Source organism: Lissotriton vulgaris, chromosome 9, assembly GCF_964263255.1.
Source record: "Lissotriton vulgaris chromosome 9, aLisVul1.2, whole genome shotgun sequence".
In the NCBI taxonomy this organism is placed as follows: domain Eukaryota; kingdom Metazoa; phylum Chordata; class Amphibia; order Caudata; family Salamandridae; genus Lissotriton; species Lissotriton vulgaris.
Window position 1 is genome coordinate 1,127,191,694 of NC_141697.1, and position 23,089 is coordinate 1,127,214,782.

At 50.6% G+C, this 23,089-nt stretch overlaps 1 protein-coding gene across 3 annotated transcripts in view; it reads left to right on the plus strand.

Annotated features, from left to right (window-relative positions):
• CHDH (choline dehydrogenase) overlaps nucleotides 1–23,089 on the plus strand; it is a 139,262-nt gene that overhangs the window by 83,431 nt on the left and 32,742 nt on the right. For all 3 annotated transcript variants that reach the window (XM_086939144.1, XM_086939142.1, XM_086939143.1), the window contains one exon: nucleotides 16,232–16,383. In XM_086939144.1, coding sequence (XP_086795270.1) covers nucleotides 16,232–16,383 — 152 coding nt within the window. The remainder of the gene's footprint in view (nucleotides 1–16,231; nucleotides 16,384–23,089) is intronic.

Here is a 23,089-nt window from a genome sequence, read left to right on the forward strand (position 1 = left end):
ATTATTCTCTTGCTGATTTCATAGGTGAAATTTCTGCCTCAGCATGAAAAGGCTTTGCATTGATTATGACCCAATATTATGGATTATAAATGTATGTAGATCCACAGGCTTCCTTCTTTGAGGACATAGCAAACACAGCAATAAGATGGCTGGAGTGCTGAAGCTTTTAAACCACTCACCCCCAGGCAAGAGATAAAGGTTTTAATCCATCGTTGTTATGCTCATTATGCCAGCCCAGTTTGGACCCAGCAATATGGAAATCAGTTTCGAACCTGCTCCTCATGGGAACAGCCCAGTCTGAACTGCCAGGCCAGGTCCTCCTTGGACCGTAAACAAGCCTCCTGGGACCCGTTTTAGGGTATCGTCCCTCATCAGCCAGGCTAGCTTGAATCCAGTGGCACAGCGTGCAAGGGACCCATGTCTGGCCACTAAGGACGAACGTAGCCTGGCCTGGCAGTTTGGGCGGGACAGTTCCCCCCCCACCCCCACAATATATGAATCTGGCAGGATTGATGCTTCCCTATGGTCCGCCCACCTCAAGCAGCCGCGAGTTGAGGGTCCCCTTGAAACCTTCCACTACCCCTGGTTGACGGAAGATTGCTTGAGCCGGGTGGCTGGGGACGATGCTGCGCCCATTCATGGGGCTGTACCGCAGTGCGAAGCTGGAGCCAATGAGCAGGAGTGGTGGCTTGTCGCTGGTGCCCTGATTGGGATGCCTTTGGAGAGACCCAGAAGAGCCAGAGCAAGCGTGGTCCTGCCTTGGTGAGTACTATTTTGTGAGCTCGTTGAGAGGCCTGAGGTCAGAGTCAATTTGGCAGGCCCCGTGATGGGGGCGGGCCCATCCTGAGGACGCCTGGTGTCTGGGAGATGCTGTTGGGGGTGCCGGCCCAGGAGGCTTGCTCCAGGGCATGGCCCTGCAAGAGTGCAGTTGTCTTGGAGACGGCCCAGGAATAGTAGCACCGCAGATGGGTACCAGATAGCTGACAGTCCCACCTGGATGACAGCGATAGCCCCTTGTGCCTGTCCGGGATCGGAGGAGTGTCACTAGCTGGGATTAGTGCCTCACATCCTGCGGCTACGATTCTTCAGCCTTGGGCCCCGCGGGGCCCATTGGCATGCTCTGCCTCATCCTTTATTGCCCAGTAAGAAGAGCCGAAGAACCGCATCGCCCTGTGGAGCAGCATATACATTCGTTGGGACAGGTGCGCATGCGGTTGCAGTCTCCTGCCTCTGAATGAGAACTTGTCAGACAGCCCCATAATGTGAAATTGTGGAGGAAAACCACGCACCTTGAGCGCCTGCTGGAACTCTGGTCGAAGGCACTGTGAGCAGGCTTTTTCTTGATAGGCTGACTGTGGGAGCCAACGGGTTGCGGACCACCCCTCCATTTGAGACATGCTTCAAAAGCCTCATTCCCTGCACCCATTGAGGGAGCCCCCCCCCCCTCCCGACCTAACCTCCTGGTCCACAGGCTCCAATAATTGAAGCTGGCAAACAGCTTCTGCTTGCAGAATTTTGAAAAGATCTTGCATTGCTTCGGCAGGACTTCACCAGGGCCCTCACTGACCTCGACCAGTCCTTGAGGCAGACTGACTCTCCCCTGGCAACGGTGGAATAAATGGTAGCTGACCATGCTTTGAAAAATGTGGGCTTTAGGATCCGCATAGAGAAGGTGAAACGGGTGCAGACGGCGCTCAGCGACAAGATCAATGACCTCAAAAACTGCTTGAGAAGTCATAATATAAGGATCAGGGACATGGCATCTACTGTCTCCCAGGCGGACTTGGAGGGTCATGGCCAGGCACTTTTAGTGCACCTCTTGCAGCTACCCGACAGCAAGCCGGTACTCCTGGACTGCACTCGTTATCTGCCTACCAACAGTAGAAGAATCTAGCCCCTGGACACCCTCACCAGAGTACACTATTTCCATCTGAAGGTGTTGATTCTACAAGCCGCTGACAACAGGAACCAAGGGTGTTCTGAGGAGATCGCATCTTTCTGTACCAGGACATGTCTGCCCAAATATTGGCCGGACGGAAAGATTAAAAAGATGTCACGCAGCATTTGCAACATAAGAATCCATACCGGTGGGGCTTTCCACTCTGTATCCTTTTCACTTTCTAGGACAAGAGGGTTGCCGCCAGCACGCTAAAAGAAGCATAAGGCCCTGTTACTACTACCTCCTGACATGGAGTCCATTCACAAGCCCAGAGACCTTGCATTGGTGTAGGTGGCGGGCGATTAGAGCTTCCAACCCATGTGACAAACGAAAAAGAAAGCATGCAAACCGCAGTGCCAGGCTTATAGGGACTGTCACCCACCTTCATCTGACGAAGATACTCCACCCTGAACTTTTTCCTGGAGAATGGGATAGCACAAATATTCCACCCTTACTGGTGACCAGATGGCGAATTCTATACCTCCTGATTCACTTCTGTAGAGTCTGATTGCGAGTACAAAGGGAGAGGATGGGTTTTTCCAGGAGCCTGCCTTTACTGCATTGTACTACCTTGTTTTTTCAGATCCTTGCTTTGGCCATCCCTAGCGAGAAGGCTATAGACCACGCAGATCATAGGAGGTCAGGTTGGTCATTTTGATGCTCTTTATGCCTATGATTTGTTTATTATTGTTAGTTAGTTCTTTGCTGCTTTTACTGATCAAATGTGTGCCAAGTTCCTGGGTGGCGAGGTGGGGACTCAGTCAGTACACTAGGCCTCCCATATGAGCAGGGATCACAATTTTCTAGGACTACTCTGCAAATAATTTTCTTCATTGTTCAAGGCCTTAATACCCTGCTCCAGCACAAAGCATTGACAAATTGGCTACCCCAGCAGGAAGTAGGCGTGGCATTCCTACAGGATACACATCTCCTCTGAATCAATACCAAACACCTCCACTCCTTCTGGTACCCCACACAGTTTCATTTGTCTTATACTTGCAAGTCTCAGTGAGGGTGGCCAGTCTCCTCCGATGGGACCTTTCCTCAAAAACAGCAAGCTCATACAGAGATCAGTAGGGACGACAGGTGGGGATACATGACCTGTTTGGTTCCACCCAGATAACTATAGCCTCCATATAGGGCCCTAACAGAGACAGAGAAGAGTTCTACTCTGGTTTATTTCCGTTGATCTCCCTTTGTGTGAAGGGCGATGTTGTGATTGGTGGCTCCTTTAATGTCCCGCTAGACTCGAGCATTAATCGCTCTCAGCCCCGACAAGGCAAATCCTGGGCACTCTCTGCCCTGACCGAAGGGATACTAGCTCTATCCTTGGTGGATGTCTGGCAGCAGCAACACCCCCAAGAGTACGATTACATGTTCTATTCTAATGTCCACAAGACGTACTCCTGTCTCGACTATGTCTTAGTCTCTCATTCCCTACTTCCCAGGTTCGTGAGCATTTAGATAGATGTTCGGGTCCTGTCTGATCACGCCCCAATGTGGCTATTAGTAAGCTCAGTTGTCCCATAGCTACCATTTCCAAAACCATGGGTTATCAAGGAAGTAGCACTCCATGACTTAACACTCCAAGACTGCATTAAAGATGTAATTGAACACTACTTCTCCACAAATGACACCGGTGAGGTGTCCCCGGCGACCCTATGGGACGCAGCAAAAGCAGTCGTCGGAGACTAGCTCCTCTCTCATACTGCAGCATTCGAACGAGTGGGCAAACCCAGCAGACAAGATTTGGATACACAGATACAACAGGCCAAGACCAGACGCAGAGAAGAGGGATCACCTAGGACCCTGAGGGATTTGCAACATTTCAGGAGCTTAATGGAGCATATCTTGATGAAGGAAGCAGCCAAGAAGATGCTCTACATTAACCAACGTTACTATGAATAGGGGGACTAGTCAGAAAGGCTCGTAGCCTATAAATTACGCCTACGTACCACAAGCAATCACATCAGGGAAATAAAAAATGGAGAAGGCTGCCTTCAACAAGAGACCGAGAATATAATCTCACCACTACTTATCAACTCTCTACCAAGTCCAGCATTCAGATGACCAATATCAGTATGACCAGCTCCTTGCCTACACTCCCCCGAATAGATTTGAGGAGTTGAGCCTCCTCAAAGGGCACATTACCCAGGACAAGTTCCTTGCCGTGATCAGTAATATCCCTACCTGTAAAGCACTGGGCCCAGACAGGTCTTTGTCTGCATTCTATAGAGCCTACGTCTCTCTACTAATAGAACCACTACAGAAGGTGTTTAATTATTTCCTATCATCCGGAGCAGTCACTGAATCCATGGTGGAATCCCATCGTACTCTTCTCTTAAAACCTGGCAAACCCCCTACACATTGCTCTTCATACAGGTCTGCTGTGTTATTAAATTGCGGCGTGGCTCACCTCTTTCTTTACACGAGAAGGCATTTGACAGGGTGGACTGGGCATACATTCAAAGGTACTAGATACAATTCATCCAGAGCCCAAAATGAAAACCTATATTTCGGCCAACTTCAAGAAATCTACAGCTAAACTCAAAATTAGCGCCTCATTTTCCCTAACAGTCACGCTCACTAGAGATACCGGCAGGGGTATTACTCAATTCCGCCAATACCCCCCCCCCCCCGCCCCCCCCCCCCCCCCCCCACACACACATCCCTCCACCGTTCTCACTCGTCTTCACCTCCATAATGGAACCCTTAGTGTTTAGGGTCAAAAACAACCCTGCAATCCATGGCATGACAATAGATGGCACGGAACACAAATTGCCCACATTCGCCCAAGAGATACTGTGCTTTATTATTGACTCAGACCCCACCATCCCGGCACTATAGAGGGAGTTAGACAGATTCTCCCAAGTATTGGGCTTCAGAATCAATTTCTCCAAATCACGGGGCATGGGTGTGGCAGATTCACAGAACAGCTTCAGGCACCCCCACCCAGAGAGTTGGCTTCCAATGGGAAACATCAGAAATAACCTACCTGGGGATTCAACTCACCATGCACAAGTGACATCTACAATAGTTACGGCGGCTAGATTGGTGCTGGATCTGCTGCCTAGAACGGCGTCCACTCCAAGTTTGAAACAACTACACTGGCTTCCCATACGGCAAAGAAGTCAATTTAAGATCCTATGTTTGACCCACAATGCATTGTATAATAAGGGTCCCCGGTATCTTAAAAAAAAAACTGAACTGGTATGTCCCCAAGAGGTCCTTAAGTTCTAGCCACAAGTCTTTGCTAATGCAACCTCGCGTGCGAACCTCTAGGCACGGGCAGCGCTCCTTTACATTTCTCGCGCCTGCACTCTGGAATAAGTTACCCCCTCACCTTCTTTCCATTAAAGAGCACCAGCAATTTCGTAAAGCCTTGAAAACATGGCTTTTTCCCTAGCATGGGGCTCCAGTTCTTTGCTATAAAGCCCTTTCTGTATTTGTCTCCTCCTGCCCGGTTCTTATGCTGCAAGCGCCTTGAGACCTTGCGGTGATAATAGCACTCTATAAAAACCTATGACATTGACATTGACAATAGTATTGTCCCTCCTCTTCTCACCTCCCTTTTCAAGGGCTTCTACAGGTAGGGCAAGCTGGAGATCTCCTGGCTGGGCAGGCTTGATAGCCTTAAAATGAACTTCATGCCTTGACTATTGTTGATCTTTAAACCCTCTCCTTCCCCAAAGTGACTCGATTACTGATTTGTAACAAAATGCTTCACTTTGTGCGGTGTGTAAATCCCTGAGTGTGGCAAGGGCATCCCTCTTTAGACCTACGGCTTAGGGAGGTTTTAGCTTCCCTGATGTCATTACATACATCCTAGCTGCACAACTCTGCCACTCACTTGACTGGAACCTTGTCCCCTAAGGCAAACCGTGGGTGCAGGTCGAACAAGCCTTCTCTGTAGTTCCCCTGTCTCTGCTCCAGTGCCTCACCTCGGAGCTTGGGCTGGTGGTTCACAACCCCTACTGCTGACATCTACACTTTTAGTGCATTGGGTGGAGGTGCAGAGAAGACAGACCTTTGTGACGTACCCCTTCCCACTTACCTCTTGGCACATAATCCAGACTTCCCCCGGACATGGACAACCCCAGTAGTATTAGCTGGGATGAAGGGCGCTCCACAATCCTTGCCAGACTTTTACATCAATGGGTATATAAGAGCACAGGGGTTTGGGCGAAAAATATGTGCTTAACAGACCGGACACATACAAGCATAGTCAGGCACTACACTGGGTGGGTAGACTCCCAACACTCTTAGCTTTACAACAGGAGGATACTGCTGTAGAAGACCTGTACCTTAACAACATTCGGCACAGAGGCATATCATGACTGTATCAACCTATCTTGAAACCACACCCCCTCCCCGCACCTACCCCTCACCCCAAATAAAAACATGCTTATGTGTTGCAGTGGGAGAAGGAGTTAGCTCCCGATGTGTCGTCTGAGATTTCAATATCTATCAAGCAGAGAGCCTCCAAACCTTCTATGTAAATGTAAATTGATACTTGAATAGCGCACTACTCAGCCGCAAGGGTCTCAAGGCGCTTGTACGAATACCGCTGTGGAACCCATCCTGGCTTTCCCTGTGAGGCGTCCATTCCTGGGCATCCCCATGGTGGAGACCAGGCATCCTTCGCGTTGTGGGGGCCGTTGTGGAGATTAAGCAAGCTATTGCCCAGAGTTGCAGAGTGGGACTCCATGATTGGAATAGGCACCGAGGCGAGAATTATCAGGTCCGTGGAATTTTTTAACCCAAGACCCGCTGAGGCGGGGAATTGAACCCTGGTCCCGGGCTAGACCTCTGCATCAGGGTCTGCTGCTCTAACCATTGAGCCACGCTTTTCCACTCTGTATTAGATTCAAGTAGAGTGCCTATAAAATATTAACACGTTGGTACCTCACACTTGTTAGACTCATCAAGATGTTTGGGTATTCCCGCTTGTGTTGGAAGGACTGCAGTGAAAAGTGGCAATTCCTATTCAACTGATGGTCACCTCCAGTAATTGAAACAGTCAGGGACGAGGTCCTTCATGCGATACATACCATCACGAATGTCTTGCTGCCACACAATCCGCTTATGGTCCTTCTGGGCGCACCCGGGGGCTGGATAGATTTCCCCACTATGACTCCCCATGGGCGATTATTCTCTCCTCCACTATTTGCAGCGAGGTTGAGAGTGGCCCAGATCAGATGTGGAAGTAGCCACAGGCACCCTCACTGAACGTGTTTTGGGAAAAGACCTGGTTAATTTATGACATGGACAATTGAATGACGATTATTCGAGAGAGGGTGGCCAAATTCGGTGCAACATGGCCCCTATTCACCACTTACATACGTACGACGGCAACAGAGGTTGCTGCACTCGACAATGTCCAGGACACTGAATCAAGCCCTGTTCTAAAGGGTGGGTCAGGCCCACCCAAGGAATACCCTGGCCTATCCAAGGCATTCAGAAGTGTAAAAAAAAATCACCTTAATTATTCACAGGGGCGGGCAGCCCCGTGGATTCCCTCTTATAATTTATTTGAATTATTTACAACAGTGACATAGGATATTTTTAGTCCTGGGGAGAGGTGTGAAGTAAGCAGAATTTATCAGCCGCAATGATGTACAAATGACAAGAATGGATATCCTGAAATCTGAATTCTGATTCTGGGCTTATTGCATTGTATTTTTAAACTTCAATGCTTTGCAAACATAAAGCTGCCAAAGTTTTTTTTTTAATTTTCAGAGCTGTAAAGTGGCCCTGTACAGCAGCAGACTAATGTATGCTGCTGCACATGACTAGGAGCATGTTGCAGTCCTGAAGTTCTGCATCTTAAGGTTGTGACAAGCAGCACCCCAGCAATCTTAAAATTCTGCATCTTAAGGTTCTGACAAGCGCCCTCTCGATCTTAAAGTTCTGCATCTTAATGTTCTGACAAGCAGTAACCCTTCCCTTCCCCAGAGCCGGAAGCACTTCAGAGAAAGCGAAATATGTAGCTCCTTTGGTGCTGATTATTGTGCTAAAAATGTCAAAAGCAGACAGATGCCAATACCTAAAATATCGGTACAAAAGGGGGTGGTGGTGATGGACAGAGCATCCAAACCAATCAAACACTCACACCTAGTCAAAAGATCTGGGTTTGATCCATCACCGTTCTTTAGCCCACTCTGCCACCCCAGTTCAGACATGGCTATATGCAAATCAGTTTGACCCTGTGCCTCATGGGAACAGTCCAGCCCGAACTGCTAAGCCATGCCTTCCCTGGACCGGAAACAAGCTTCCGAGGACCGGTTTCTGGCATTCCAGCCCTCTTCAGCCCAGCTAGCTTGAATCCAGTGGCAAAGTGAGCAAGGGACTCACGTCTGAGCATACCCTGCCACACTTATGGTGGCCAAAAGCGGTACAAAAGGGGGTGGTGATGGACAGAGCATCCGAACCAATCAAACACTCACACCCAGTCAAAAGATCTCAGTTTGATCCATCACCGTTCTTTAGCCCACTCTGCCACCCCAGTTCAGACATGGCTATATGCAAATCAGTCTGACCCTGTGCCTCGGGAACAGTCCAGCCCGAACTGCCAAGCCATGCCTTCCCTGGACCGGAAACAAGCTTCCGAGGACCGGTTTCTGGCATTCCAGCCGTCTTCAGCCCAGCTTGCTTGAATCCAGTGGCAAAGTGAGCACGGGACTCTCGTCTGAGCATACCCTGCCACACTTATGGCGGCCAAAAGCGGTACAAAAGGGGGTGGTGATGGACAGAGCATCCGAACCAATCAAACACTCACACCCAGTCAAAAGATCTGGGTTTGATCCATCACCGTTCTTTAGCCCACTCTGCCACCCCAGTTCAGACATGGCTATATGCAAATCAGTCTGACCCTGTGCCTCATGGGAACAGTCCAGCCTGAACTGCCAAGCCATGCCTTCCCTGGACCGGAAACAAGCTTCCGAGGACCGGTTTACTGGCATTCCAGCCGTCTTTAGCCCAGCTTGCTTGAATCCAGTGGCAAAGTGAGCAAGGGACTCACGTCTGAGCATACCCTGCCACACTTATGGCGGCCAAAAGCGGTACAAAAGGGGGTGGTGATGGACAGAGCATCCGAACCAATCAAACACTCGCACCCAGTCAAAAGATCTGGGTTTGATCCATCACCGTTCTTTAGCCCACTCTGCCACCCCAGTTCAGACATGGCTATATGCAAATCAGTCTGACCCTGTGCCTCATGGGAACAGTCCAGCCCGAACTGCCAAGCCATGCCTTCTCTGGACCGGAAACAAGCTTCCGAGGACCGGTTTGTGGCATTCCAGCCGTCTTCAGCCCAGCTTGCTTGAATCCAGTGGCAAAGTGAGCAAGGGACTCACGTCTGAGCATACCCTGCCACACTTATGGCGGCCAAAAGTGGTACAAAAGGGGGTGGTGATGGACAGAGCATCCGAACCAATCAAACACTCACACCCAGTCAAAAGATCTGGGTTTGATCCATCACCGTTCTTTAGCCCACTCTGCCACCCCAGTTCAGACATAGCTATATGCAAATCAGTCTGACCCTGTGCCTCATGGGAACAGTCCAGCCCGAACTGCCAAGCCATGCCTTCCCTGGACCGGAAACAAGCTTCCGAGGACCGGTTTCTGGCATTCCAGCCGTCTTCAGCCCAGCTTGCTTGAATTGTACCGCTTTTGGCCGCCATAAGTGTGGCAGGGTATGCTCAGACGTGAGTCCCTTGCTCACTTTGCCACTGGATTCAAGCAAGCTGGACTGAAGACGGCTGGAATGCCACAAACCGGTCCTCGGAAGCTTGTTTCCGGTCCAGGGAAGGCATGGCTTGGCAGTTCGGGCTGGACTGTTCCCATGAGGCACAGGCTCAGACTGATTTGCATATAGCCATGTCTGAACTGGGGTGGCAGAGTGGGCTAAAGAATGATGATGGATTAAACCCAGATCTTTTGACGGGGTGTGAGTGTTTGATTGTCTCAGATGCTCCGTCCATTACCACCCCCTTTAATACCTAAAATATCAGCTCGATTAAATACTTTGTTGTTTTTTGGCCAGTACTCATTCATCTTCATGGCCAACCCATGCTTCTTTACGCCCCCAAAGGAAAAATCCTGTAGCCGGGCCTGCACAGAATGTGTCAGAAATGTGTGCTTTACCCCCCCCCCCTCTTTCTTTTTTTTTTAATATAGTTTTATATAGCGCAAACTTGACCCAGTATTGGGTATCAGAGCGCTTTACATAGCACAAGTTGCGTTAAATGAGGACACATTCATTTGTGTTAGGCACAGGGAGATGAAGTGATTAGCCCAGAATCACAGGATGTTCAGCGTAATTGCCGAGACTCTAACCCGGTTCCCCAGATTCGAGGTCGACCGCCCTAGCCGTTAGGCTAACTCCTCTCGGACACGGAAGGAAGCTCACTGAGAGCCATACACTCAGATTGAACAATATGGCTCACTGCGGGTGCTGGGTGGTGGAGGCTCGAGGAAACAGTGTTTTATTGTGTGGGATATTTGCCAGAATCACAGGATGTTCAGCGTCATTGCTGAGACTCGAACCAGGTTCCCCAGATTCGAGGTCGACCGCCCTAGCCGTTAGGCTAACTCCTCTCGGACACAGAAGGAAGCTCACTGAGAGCCATACACTCAGATTGAACGATATGGCTCATTGCGGCTGCGTGGTGGTGGAGGCTCGAGGAAACACCATGTTATATTGAGTGGGATTATGCTGTATAACCAAGCATTGTCTTTAACAAGTGTATAGATGTTGTTTCCCATATTCTACTTTTCACGATGCTTCAACCGGAATTGTACTGCACTTGTTATTTGTTCAAAATGCCAATAAAATTGTTAAAATATAAAAAAAACTGTTTTTGAGTGACTGCTTCTTTTGTGAGATTGGCAGCTGTGGGCTACGAGAGCTGGGAGTTTATAAGTGAAGCAAACAGCAGCTGCACAAAGCGCTCCCTTCTCCACCCATTGTATCTTTTGCATCTGAAAGAAACAGGTAAGTGTTAGATCCCTTACCTTAGAATATCCCCAGGCGTCAGGCTGAATCCAGAAAGTTTTCGTCAGCAGTACCCTTGCGCTTCGGTAGGCGACGTCTGCGGCTCAGAGTCCATCGCCGGTGTCGTGATCGCTGGGATGACGTAGTCGGAGTACTTGGACACCGCCCTCGCTCGCTGACGTCAGTTCTTTTTTCCGTGCCAGCAAGCGCAGATCTGGGAAGAGCAGTACTCTAGTCACTTTTTGATTAACTTTGTTGTTCTATTTTGGATCTCATTTCGACTTCGACTCCTGGTGCCGTAGGGATGCCTGGCTTCAAGCCGTGCGACACCTGTCACTGCCTGATGTCGGTGACTGAACCCCCACCGTCGGTCTCTCTACTGCCTCGGCCAACCACGACGACAAGTCGTGACCCGACCTCGAAAGCTAGGCGGGAGCAGTCCAGCAAGCTACTCGAGATCCGGCAGTCAGCTCCGCGCCGCTCAAGGTCCCGGTCGAGGAGGAAGTTGAGGGACCGGCCGTGGAGCCGCAGTCGTCGCTCGTCGAGTCATCGTCATCACTCGTCGGGCTCCAAGTCCTCCGGTAAGTTGAGGCACTCAAAAAAAAAGTCAAAGAGGCGACATCGCTCTTCTGACTCCCCTTGCCGCCCGCACGACGCGGCCGAGGGCTCCGGCGACACCGCCCGCGCGGCTCCGTCAGAGCCGCAGGCGCAGCCACCAGGTCCATACCCTGCGGTCCCTGACCTGCGAGCGACGCCAGAGAAGATTCGTGACTTCCTCATTGCCATGAGGACTCCCTTCCCTCCGTTGAGGCCTGCCCGCACGCCTTCGGGCCCTGCAGACACGACTGGGGGTCTCGGCGGGCCGGTGGCTCCTGCCCCGGCGCTGTCTGGTGCTTCGGCCCCGGCGCCGTTGTTGACTTTGGTCCCGATGCCGTCTGCCCCGTGTGATCCGTGACTGGGTCCCGGTCGATGGCAGTAGACCTTACGACTCCTCCGCTGGCACCGACCCCCCCCCTGTCGCTCCCGGCGCCATCCTCCGGCGACGTCGGCCCCAGTTTCAGTCCGGGTCTGGCATCGGAACGGCACCGTCTCCGGCATCGATGGGTGAGGCCTTCATCTACGACCCGGCTACGTCATTCCAGCCTGTATACCAGGACACAGATGAAGGGGAGGACTGGAAGGTGTCTCAGGACCCTCTGGCACAGCAGTGCCAGTTCGGACTGGACTGGGCAGATGAGCTAGGGGAGGCCAGTGATTTGGACACTTCGCCCGACACTGGATTCTTCTCTCCTCCCTCCATGGCTATGGAGGAGGGTGCTACGTATGGCATGGTGTTGCGCAGGGCAGCCAAGGCCTTGGCTCTTGAGAGCCCTGCGACGGCCGTGAGGACTAATCTCCTCACTGAAGTGATTAAGCCGTCAGTAAGCTCCTCAGAGCCGCTACTGCAGTTCAGTGAGGCCCTCACAGATGTTCTGTTGGGCACCTGGTCCAAGCCCTCCACAGTGTTGAGCTATGTTATGTTACCCGGTATTTTGTAGAGTGCTCAGCTACTAAACAGAGTGTCCTGGCACTATCAGACCTAGCAAGGCACAGAACAATGATAGAAGGAGGAATTGTGCCCCCTGTGGATCGGAACGTGGTCCGCCGCCACCGCCCGGCTCCGGGCAACCCTAGCTTTCCTGTCCGTGCACCCCACCCCCGAGAGCCTGGTGATCCCGGCCTCTACGTCTCAGACCGCATTCCTGACCGCTCCCCCGGATCTGGAATCCAAAAGGTTTGATCAGTTTGGGAAGAAACTGTTCTCCTCATTGAGTTTGGGGTTGCGGTCTTTCAACACTGCTTGCCTTTTGGGCTGTTATACCCACTCGTGGGACATGGTTGCGGACGTGCTGCCCCAGTGGCCGGAGGAGGCTCGGCCCACCCAAGCCCTTGCGGAGGGGCAGAATGCGGCGCGTTATTCTGGTGTGGACTGGATACCACGGACTCGCTGAGAGGGCGATTTTCACGACGATGTCAGTTCGGCGTCACGCCTGGCTGAGGTCCGCCAATTTCTCGGGCGATGTCCAGGCCACGCTCATGGACCTACCCTTCGATAGCCGGCCCCTCTTTGGCGACAAAGCAGACAGTGCGCTTGAGCGTTTCAAGGACTCCAGGGCTACAGCCAAGTCCTTGGACCTGTCTGGCCAGCGCCAGTAAACTCCTGCTTTTTGCCCCTTTCGTGGCCAAGGAAGGGGCACCCCCACACTTCCTGCCAGCCACAGGCCGCAGAGCCAGCCTCAACGCGGCCGCGGACATAGTAACCGCCGTGGCGGTGCCGGGGGACAACGGCAAGGCCAGTCCACATCCGCTCCCGCAGCATCTGCCTCAAAGCCTTCCTAGTCCGAGCTTTCAGGCCCATTCGACGCCAGTCATGCCACCGCATGTGGGTTCTGCAGTGGGACCTGAAGTTTCAGTGGGCACAGCATCAGGGCAAATTGTCCGACCACGTCCTGATCTCGGAGGGCACTGCGAGTCAGTTGCAGTGGTGGTTCACGAACCGCGATTGGGTCGGCGGCAGATCCCTCTCCCTACCCCAACCGGAGCACATAGTAGTGACGGATGTGTCCCTCCTGGGAAGCGGGGCCACATGGGAGAGGCGGAGATCAGAGGCCTCTGGTCTCCGACCGAGTCCCGGCTCCATATCAACCTTCTGGAGCTGCGGACGATCCGACTTGCACTGAAGGCATTCCTTCCCTCTGTCCAGGGAAGTGTAGTGCAGGTGTTCATGGACAACACCACGGCCATGTGATACTGCAACAAACAGGGTGGGGTGGGGTTGTGGACCCTTTGTCCGGAAGCTCTGCGCCTCTGGACATGGCTGAAACACCAGGGCGTCACCCTGGTGGTTCAACACCTGGCAGGTTCCCTGAACGCCAGGGCGGACAAACTCAGCCACCGGTGCATGATGGATCAATAATGGCTTCTGAACTCGGACGTGGCGCAAGGTCTCTTTCTGCATTGGGAAGAGTCTTGTTTAGATCTATTTGCCACCAAAGAGAATGCGCAATGTCATCAGTTTTGCGCGTTAGAATTTCCAAGGCGGCACTCGCTCGGAGACTCTTTTCGTCGCGAGTGGAGCTGCGGTCTTTTGTACGCCTTTCCGCCTGTACCACTTCTGCCCAGAGTGCTGAAGAAGATCAGGCGCGACTGGGCCCAAGTCATCCTTGTGGCTCCAGACTGGACACGAAGATACTGGTATCCCGAGCTACTCAGCATGTCAGTCGGTCCCCCGATTTGTCTGCCTCTTCAGGAGGATCTTCTGTCACAGCAGCAGGGGACGGTCCTCCACCCAAGCTTGTCCAGTCTCCACCTACATGCGTGGAGATTGAGCAGCGGCAGTTGAGGCGATTTGACTTGCCTCCTGAAGTCTCTGATGTGATTCTGGCAGCCAGGCATCCCTCCACAAAATCAGTATACGCCTGCCGGTGGAACAAATTTGTGGCATGGTGCACAGCAAAGGCTGTGGATCCACTCTCTGCCCCCCTTTCAGAGGTTCTCCTCTTCCTTCTCTCTCTTGCCCAGCAGGGCTCTGCTCTGGGCACTATCAAAGGCTACCTCTTGGCCATTTCAGCCTTCTTAAGGCTTCCTGATCAGCCTTCTCTTATCAAGTCCCCTGTTGTAAATAGATTCTTAACCACATGGCTGCTAGGCGTTTTCCCGTCCTGCGCTGAAGATCCAAAATAACCATTATTCATGACGAGCTGGCCTTGTCATCAGCGCACGACAGGTAAGCGCCATGACGAGCCCAGCTCGTCATTAGCTTCGAAGGGGTTAAAAGGCATCACACACATGTTTCCTCCTGTTCTCTTCGTGATGCCTCAGTGGGACTTGAACCTTGTACTGACTTATCTGATGTGCGCTCCCTTTGAGCCACTTCATAACTGTCCTCTTCGTCTTCTGACTCTTAAAACTGCATTCCTGGTTGCCATCACCTCTGCCAAGAGAGTGAGTGAGCTCCAGGCTCTATCTTCTAAACCTCCTTTCCTCTCTGTCCATCCGTGCATCAAGGTTTGCTACTCCTTGGCGAAAAAGGAGCCTCCTGTGGGGCTGCGTGCCCTTCCACTCGGGCCAGGGCGGCTACTACTGCCCTGGGTCGGGGAGTCCCTTTGCAGGACATCTGTCAGGCAGCTACGTGGGCCTCGCTGCACACGTTTGTTAGGCACTACTGCCTGGACAGCCAAGTCCAGATAGATGGCTTTTTCGGCCGTTACGTTCTCCAGGACTTTCTGGTGTGAACTTGGCTCGCAGACCCACCACCGGGGTTGGTATTGCGTGGGTATATATTCTAAGGTAAGGAATCTAACACTAACCTGTTTCTTTCAGATGCACAAGTTACTTACCTTCGGTAACGATATCTGTAAGAAACAGTAGTTAGTGTTAGATTCCTTACCGCCTCACCCATCCTCCCCGTTCTGCGAACCGATATCTAGGGTTAAGGACATCCCTTTCAGGGCCCTAGTTTCATGGCACCAGTGTAGATTTCTATCATGGCTCTGTGTTCCTGGCGCGGAAAGCTATGTACAGAACTGACATCAGCGCGCGAGGGCGGCGTCTAAGTACTCAGACGACGTCATCCCGGCGATCACGACGACGGACGCAGAGCCGCAGACGACGCCTACAGACGCGCAAGGGTACTGCTGACGAAAATTTTCCGGATCTAGCCTGACGCCTGGGGATATTCTAAGGTAAGGAATCTAACACTAACTACTGTTTCTTACAGATCTATCTTTACCAAAGGTAAGCAACTTGTGCATTGTGTCATTTTAGGTAGCAGTATCTAGAAATGCACAGATGGGAGATCTGCTCTCATTTGCAGCCATGGCATCGTTTTAAGGAAAATCAAAAAAAGTTACAAGCATACGCAGAATATATTCTACTGTGTCAAAATTAATTAGGTTGGATTTTATGATTGCTTTTGAATTGCCCCTTTGTGCTGAGGTCGATAGATGCATAATGATTTGACCAAGTTGCAGTAGAAACACTGCACAGATGCAGAGCTGCAGTGCCTAAAGGCGTGTAAGAGATCTCGCACAATGTAAGTCAAGGGATTGAAGGGCCACTAACATTATTTGAGGTGTTCTTTTTTTAATTTCTGCATGAAATGGTTCCACTTTTCAGATGAAGAATTTCGTTACAGCGTCGCAGAGCTCTTGTGAGGCTTAGAAAGTGTTTAGCAGTAGTATTGTTCAGAGTTCTGATTAATTTATTGTACTTGTTTTAGAAATGCTAATTTTCCTTTGTCTTCCTTGAATGTGTAGGACAGAGGTGGAGCACAGCCAGTGCTTATCTTCGACCTGCACTGACACGGCCGAATGTATCAGCAGAAGATCAAACATTTGTCACAAAAATTTTGTTTGAAGGCACAAAAGCTGTTGGAGTTGAGTACATACAGAATGAACAAAAGAAAAAGGTAATTGCAAAATAGAAAAGGTTATCGGTTTCATTTCCGAAAATAGGAAGCAGGCAGACAAAATGATCGGATTGAATGATTCATTTGTCAGCCAGTACAGTAAAGTAAAATAGGTATAGAGCAGTCAAGTTTTAATGAAAAGGTAGCTCTAGCCTAGATAAAAATAAAAGTGGGACCCTGTGAGGATGATAATGTTCCTAAGGGGCAATCTAAGTGTGTATGGTCAACATGTTTCGTGCCTGTACTTGCCCCTAAAGGGTCAATTGGCACATCTACAGGACCGTGGTAAGTAACAGTGGATGCGTGCACTACCACCTGGTATTCAATTAGTGTATGTGAATTACCATGGGCGGTGTAGACCCTAGTTAATGTAAACTGGGGAATTGGTAGACCCCTAGTAAAGCATTTATGGGCCGCCGTTGGTGGCCGGAGCACGCCGTTACTCGATGGTAGGTTCAGAGAAGCAACTTGCCGAGATCATAACCTAGCTCCAGGGCCCCGGGCCCTAGCTCCAGGGCCCCGTCAGGCATTGCAGCACCGGCCTGACGAGGGGCACAGCCCTATGATGAAGCTTGACACCTCTCAGGGCATCATGAAGAAAGACCTACCTTTCCACTTCACCCCCCCTCCCCAATTCACATAGGAACTGCACACCACCTTTAAACACTTAAATCACTTTAACCTAACATTATCTCGTGTCTGTTCCCCATTCCCCCCCCCCACACCCCCCCCCCAAGTACAATGGATTTAGAAAGAATTAGCAAATTAAGTCATGTGAATTCCAGGTGGGAGCACATTATCCTGTGCTAATGAGTTGAAGCTGACAACAGCACATCTGTGTTTCATGTCCTCTGTACTAAAGCCAACTGACTGGTTGTTTTCAAAAGCCTGTTTTATTAACAACACCATAACCACTAATGCCACCACTTCTACCAATCTCACCACCACCAATGCCACCCTCTCTGCAATACCATCACCACCACCATAGCCACCACCAATACCACCACCACCAATAAATAAAAAAAAGCATTGTCAATTACAATGCCAATAGCTCAAACTCGTGTTTATGCTTTTGAAGCACTATTATTTTGTTGCTAGTATATATATTCTCTTCAGTTTGTTCTAGTTCTCAAACTAAACTTTGCTGTTATGGTTATTGGTCTTCGCCATATCTCCAACAATAAAGCTTAAAAGGAACCATTTATCTTGATAACTGGTATATACAATTGAAACAAGCATCAACAAAGCCTGTAGTTCTGAAATGATGGGCTAACGCATAACACGTCACTATTTGGGTGAAGCCTGACCTCCTACTTTCTCAATACTTGTTTTATTTCTAAAATGTAATCCTTTTTGAAATCTGTGTTAGGCATTATGCTGTGACTATCATGAAAAGAAAAGGTGCATGGGCTGTGACAACAGAAAAACAGGGCCTGACTCACAAAGGTAACTTACACTTTTGAGTAAGATTGCTGCTTTTTGGCCATTCACAAAACCTGAGTGTAACATTTCTCCTTTGTAACACCTGCCTCGAGGAAGCTTAATTTTTTTACAGAAAACCTTGTCTGCCATTGTTTGGAGATAGGACATTTCATCAAAAGCCATTTGTAGTTGAATATAAACATCTGGTACCATCTATGACGGTAACACAGAGTAGTGTGTCGCACTATTTGCATTGCATGTTGACAAAATAGGTTTTGCACTGGAAAGTAAATAGTTTATCAAGACATTTTTCAGTGGTTTGCGTCCCTTTTTTTGGAACTTTCACCAACGCAAAGCCTTTATAAATCTGCCAATCGGTGTCATAGGTTGCTGAACAGTTAAGGAATATCAGAGTGGATTTCTGACCTTCATCACGTGTGACGGGGACATCCACACAGATTGTTATCCTCTTCCTGTGCGAGTTTCACCATGATAAATAAAGCCTGCTCGTTATTATGTGCTAAAATTTTCCTTTATCTGTAGAGACATTTAGCCGCAGATTCCTTACCTTTGAATTATCTCCAGCGCCGGACTGGGTCCGGAAACATTTTCACAGCAGTACCTCTCTGCGTCGGTAGAGGGCTAAAAGCGACTCTGTACCGATGTTGTCCACCGGACATGACGATGCCAGAGCCCATATAAGCCCTCCGCTGATGTTGGTTTCTTCCTTTCTGCTTTTACAACATGGAATGGTGCCTCTGGACATTTTTTGGCCTATTTTGACATTTAGTCGACACAGCAGTGTCCTTTTTAGGCCGAAGCCTGCGAGAGTTCTTGTAAACAAGAAGTGGCATGAAACCACGCCCCTTCTGCCATTGGCCGGCCTCGCGAAATGGAGGCCTGCCATTGGACAATGCCCCTGTTTGGATGATTTGTCCGCTATACTCCCTCCTTTTCAGGACTCCGTGACCTGACTTATGGTGTCGCAAGCCGATTTCCAGAAACATTGCTATGGCAACCACGAGGCCGGTCATGGAGCCCTGGAGTGGAGGGATTCAGTAGCTGTTTCCGCCCCCTTTTTTTTTTTGTGCGTGCGGTTTTCGTCATTGTTGCGTCGTTCTCCTTGCTGGAAGGAGGCATTGCAGTGGTAGGAGTTAGAGGATGGACCCTCCTTGTTTATTATGCTCAAAGGAAGGCGCGGTTAGTTCAGAGGAGCTTGTACAGCGTTAATTTAACCACCATTATACAACTTTCGGCCAACCTGTTCGTTAATTGGTTGAAGTGCTACTACAAGTTACATAGGCGTTTTGATCTGATGGCCTTTTTTCCAAATTCAGTATTGGGATTTAGCCAGTCAGGGATGTTGTTTTTCTCTGATTAATTGAAACGTAGTCTGTGCTGTGGACAGCACACCCTTAAAGTAAATCAATGTTGCTAGTTCCGGTGATGAATGAGTTTCTAAGTGGTGGGGTTGGCGATTCATCATCATCGGTTGGGTTTGGTTGGAGGGACACTCTCTCCTTTGCAAGGACTGGGTGACCCTTGACTCTCCAGCTCACAGTGGTTAGAGCTTTGTGCTCTCCCTTCTGGGTTTTCCACATCCACCACATCCACCACGACTACCACATCCTCCACCACCACACCTTCCACCACCACACCCTCCACCACCACACCCACCACCACCACATCCACCCCCACCACCACATCCACCCCCACCACCACATCCACCCCCACCACCACATCCACCACCACCACCACATCCACCACCACCACCACATCCACCACCACCACCACATCCTCCACCACCACATCCACCTCCACATACAAAACCACCACATCCACCATATCCACCACCACATCCACCACCACCACATCCACCACCACCACATCCACCACCACCACCACATCCACCACCACCACCACCACATCCATCACCACCACATCCATCACCACCACATCCATCACCACCACATCCATCACCACCACATCCATCACCACCACATCCATCACCGCCACATCCATCACCACCACATCCACCACCACCACATCCACCACCACCAAATCCACCACCACATCCACCCCACCACCACATTCACCACCACCACCAGATCCACCACCAACACATCTATGCGAGTGTGTGTGTGTGTGATTGGGTGGGTAGTTAGGAGGTTGCAAATTCAATAGGCCTTGCATTTGCGAGAGATTAAGCTATTGCCATTTGTTGGACCTGGCTCTTTTTGGCAGGTACACCCGTAACTGTTTGCTTTTTCCTAGCCTGTTTCTGTGACCCGGTGTTGGTGATTTTAGGCCTCTGCGCACTTTTTCACTGTGGTACAGTGTAAAGTGCGTGAGCTCTCTGTGCATGTGTGGTGAGTGACCTGCCCTCGCATAGGAATGAATGGGGAATATGTATGCCCATGGTAGTTCCTGATGTGTGGGGAGTGCAGGGTCGAGTTTGGTATGTGCGAACTCGTGAGATTGAATGCTGCGCAATGATATATGCGGCATGATTGTGTCTAGAGTAGAAGTGCCACTTCTAGAAGTTGTGAAACAGTGAAGGTATCGGATCCTACATCTGACCAGCCCGGATCTCAACAAGAGGAAAAAACAGAACAAGGTGGCTGGACAGGATTATTCACAAAACCATTCCCCAATCACACAGCCAATATGTACCGTGTGACCACTGGATTTGTATTCCAAACAAATTTATTTTCTTTTTCACATAATTTCCACACACTATTTACGAAAAACAGGCACAAAAAGAACCACTGTCAGATCAAAAGGTTCATATATACAGTATCTACAAACATACACACTTACAAAATTGCAACAGTGAATTAAGCAGATTTGATTGAACACACCAACAAAAACATTAGAATATATAATGGTCCAATTGAATTGCAATTATATGCAGTGAAAAAAATACATAAACAAAGAACAAGCACCAGTCCTAGGAACTAAAAAACCAAGAGACAAGCGGGTTTGAGATCGAAAAACCAAGCCTGCCTGTCTACAAGAGCCTGTGGTGTGATGTTTCTATGGGGTTGCAACACAAGGGTCCAAAATTGTGATGTAATTTGTATCCTAGCGGCACCCTTTATTGTTGCCACAGGGTGGTAGTGTCGACGCGTTTCGAACCTGGATGTTCTAGGTTCTCTTCAGGACAGGGACTGGGGGAAAGATTCTGCACGGGGGCACAAAGATTGCCGTAGTGTAGGTATAGTGTAGTTCGTAGTCAACCCTGCAGTATATGCAGAACAGGACTGAGGGCGTGTGCCTTCGGAGAGCGTTCAGGTATGGAGGCAGCTCACATTTATGGCGAAGTAATGAAGGACTGAATCTGAGACGCGCAGAGCAGGGAGTGCTCGGACACTGAACCCAATTCAGGCCGGCAGGCGAAGTTAGCTCGTTGTTTAAATGAATTTTTCAGCCTTCAGTCAATCGGTAGGGTTCGAATCAATCGCTCTCTCCAAAAGACAAGCAGTCTGTAGGACTTCTAGAAGTTGGCATATTTGTGTAATTTGTGCCTGGCGTGTGATTGGCTGGAGCCTGGCTCCAGGAGTGAGCCTGGGCCTGCTTGTGGATGGACTGTCTGGTTTGAGGGTCCTGAATGGGGCTGGGTTTTCCCCACACAATGCTGGCTCCACCCCCTGGGGTGCGTCTGATGTTCCTACCCTGGCCAGTGAAAGGAATTCCCTATAACCAGTTCTAGCTGGTTCTCACACTGCTTGCACCCTGCTAGACAAAGGATTTCTCTGTATAAAAAGGGGCTGTGTCCCCTTATAAAATGTTCTTGTTTCTGACTTGAATCCTGCTAGGGGCGTGCTGCTGCTTGGGCTCAGGGGAAGGCTTCCCTCCCTGAGCCCTGCCCAGCCCCTGGATACCTGATGGACTTTCCTTTTCTGGGAGCTGCTGTGCTCCACCTTATGTCCTGGAATATTGAGGTCCTGGACTCCTGAAGAACTTTGCTGGAGCTTTATTCTTGCCCCTAGCGCTTAAAAGCGCTTTATCTTGCTTATAGCGCTTGGGGATCGCTGTATTTGCCTGTAGCGCTCGGAGCGCTTCTCTTTCATCCCGAGCGCTGGGAGCGCATAATTTGTAAAGGCCGGTGCCCACCCGGTACTGCCCACGTTCGTGGGTGCCAACCTTTCATTTGCCCCGAGGAGATTCACCGCCCCAGCCCGAGGAAGCCTGCTCCTGGCCGCTGTAGTGCGACCAGGAAGTCAGGCACGGCCGCGAGGGACATGGGCGGGGCTTCCCTGACGGAAGGAAGCCCCGCGAGAGCGGAAGAAGAGGAGCCGAGAGGTAGCGTGGCCGGGGCTCGAATGAAGAGCCCTGTGTGCGGGCAGAGCCAAGGCCCGTTTGCAGAGAGCGCCCCGGGGAGAGAGAGAGAGAGAGAGGTCCGGCCGCCCGAGCCGCGAGGCCTCCGTGCTGCAAGGTGAGCCCCGCAGCAGGAGAGAGGAAGCCCCAGCCGCCTCGAGCAGTCGGTGAGTCAGGGCTGGGCCGGGCAGAGTGGGGAATATCTGATTTCGCTCCCCGTGGGAGCAGAAGAAGCTTAGGGGTGCCGGTGGGAGGCAGAATCAGGGCGGCCCCGGATGGTAGTGGGCTGCCCCACCTTGTCCCAGAGCTGTGAGAATCCCCAAGCGGCGCACCGGTTTTAGCGAGCCCTGAGAGGCTCATGGCGCCATTGTAGTTTCGAGTCCCCAGAGAGGGGGACTCCAACGTAGGGGCATGGTATTTCCGAGCCCAGATGTCTCCAGTGAGTGGTGCCAGCTCTTGAGGGGGCATGTGTGTGTAAAGAGCCTGAGTGGCTCTAGCCTGGCCTTAGGTGTTTAAAGCGCCAATGAGATCCCAAGCTGCATTTTGGTGGCCAGAGCCTGAGAGCTCCAACGATTGGGCGCAGTTTTGGTCTGAGGGTCAGTGAGGGCCCTGCCGCAGTTTTGTCCCAGCTGCCCAGCAATTAGTGGGCAGCTGCACCGTTTAGGCGCTTGAGATCGTCCTCAGCTGCCCAGCAATTAGAGGGCAGCTGCACCGTTTAGGACCCTGACATTGGGACACAGGGCGTCCTAGCCTCAACCAGGCCAGTTGGCCTAGGGACTGCCACAGCTGGTGGCTTATGTAAGTTTTTGCGCAATTGTGTGGTTTTATTGCACCTTTGAATGTTTTTAGGCATCATTTGTTTTTGCGCTATTGAGTTGTGTTCTGGCACCTCTGAATGTTTTTATGCATCATATGTCTTCTTTGTTCTTACACCTCTGAATGTGTTGGTTATACATCATGTGTT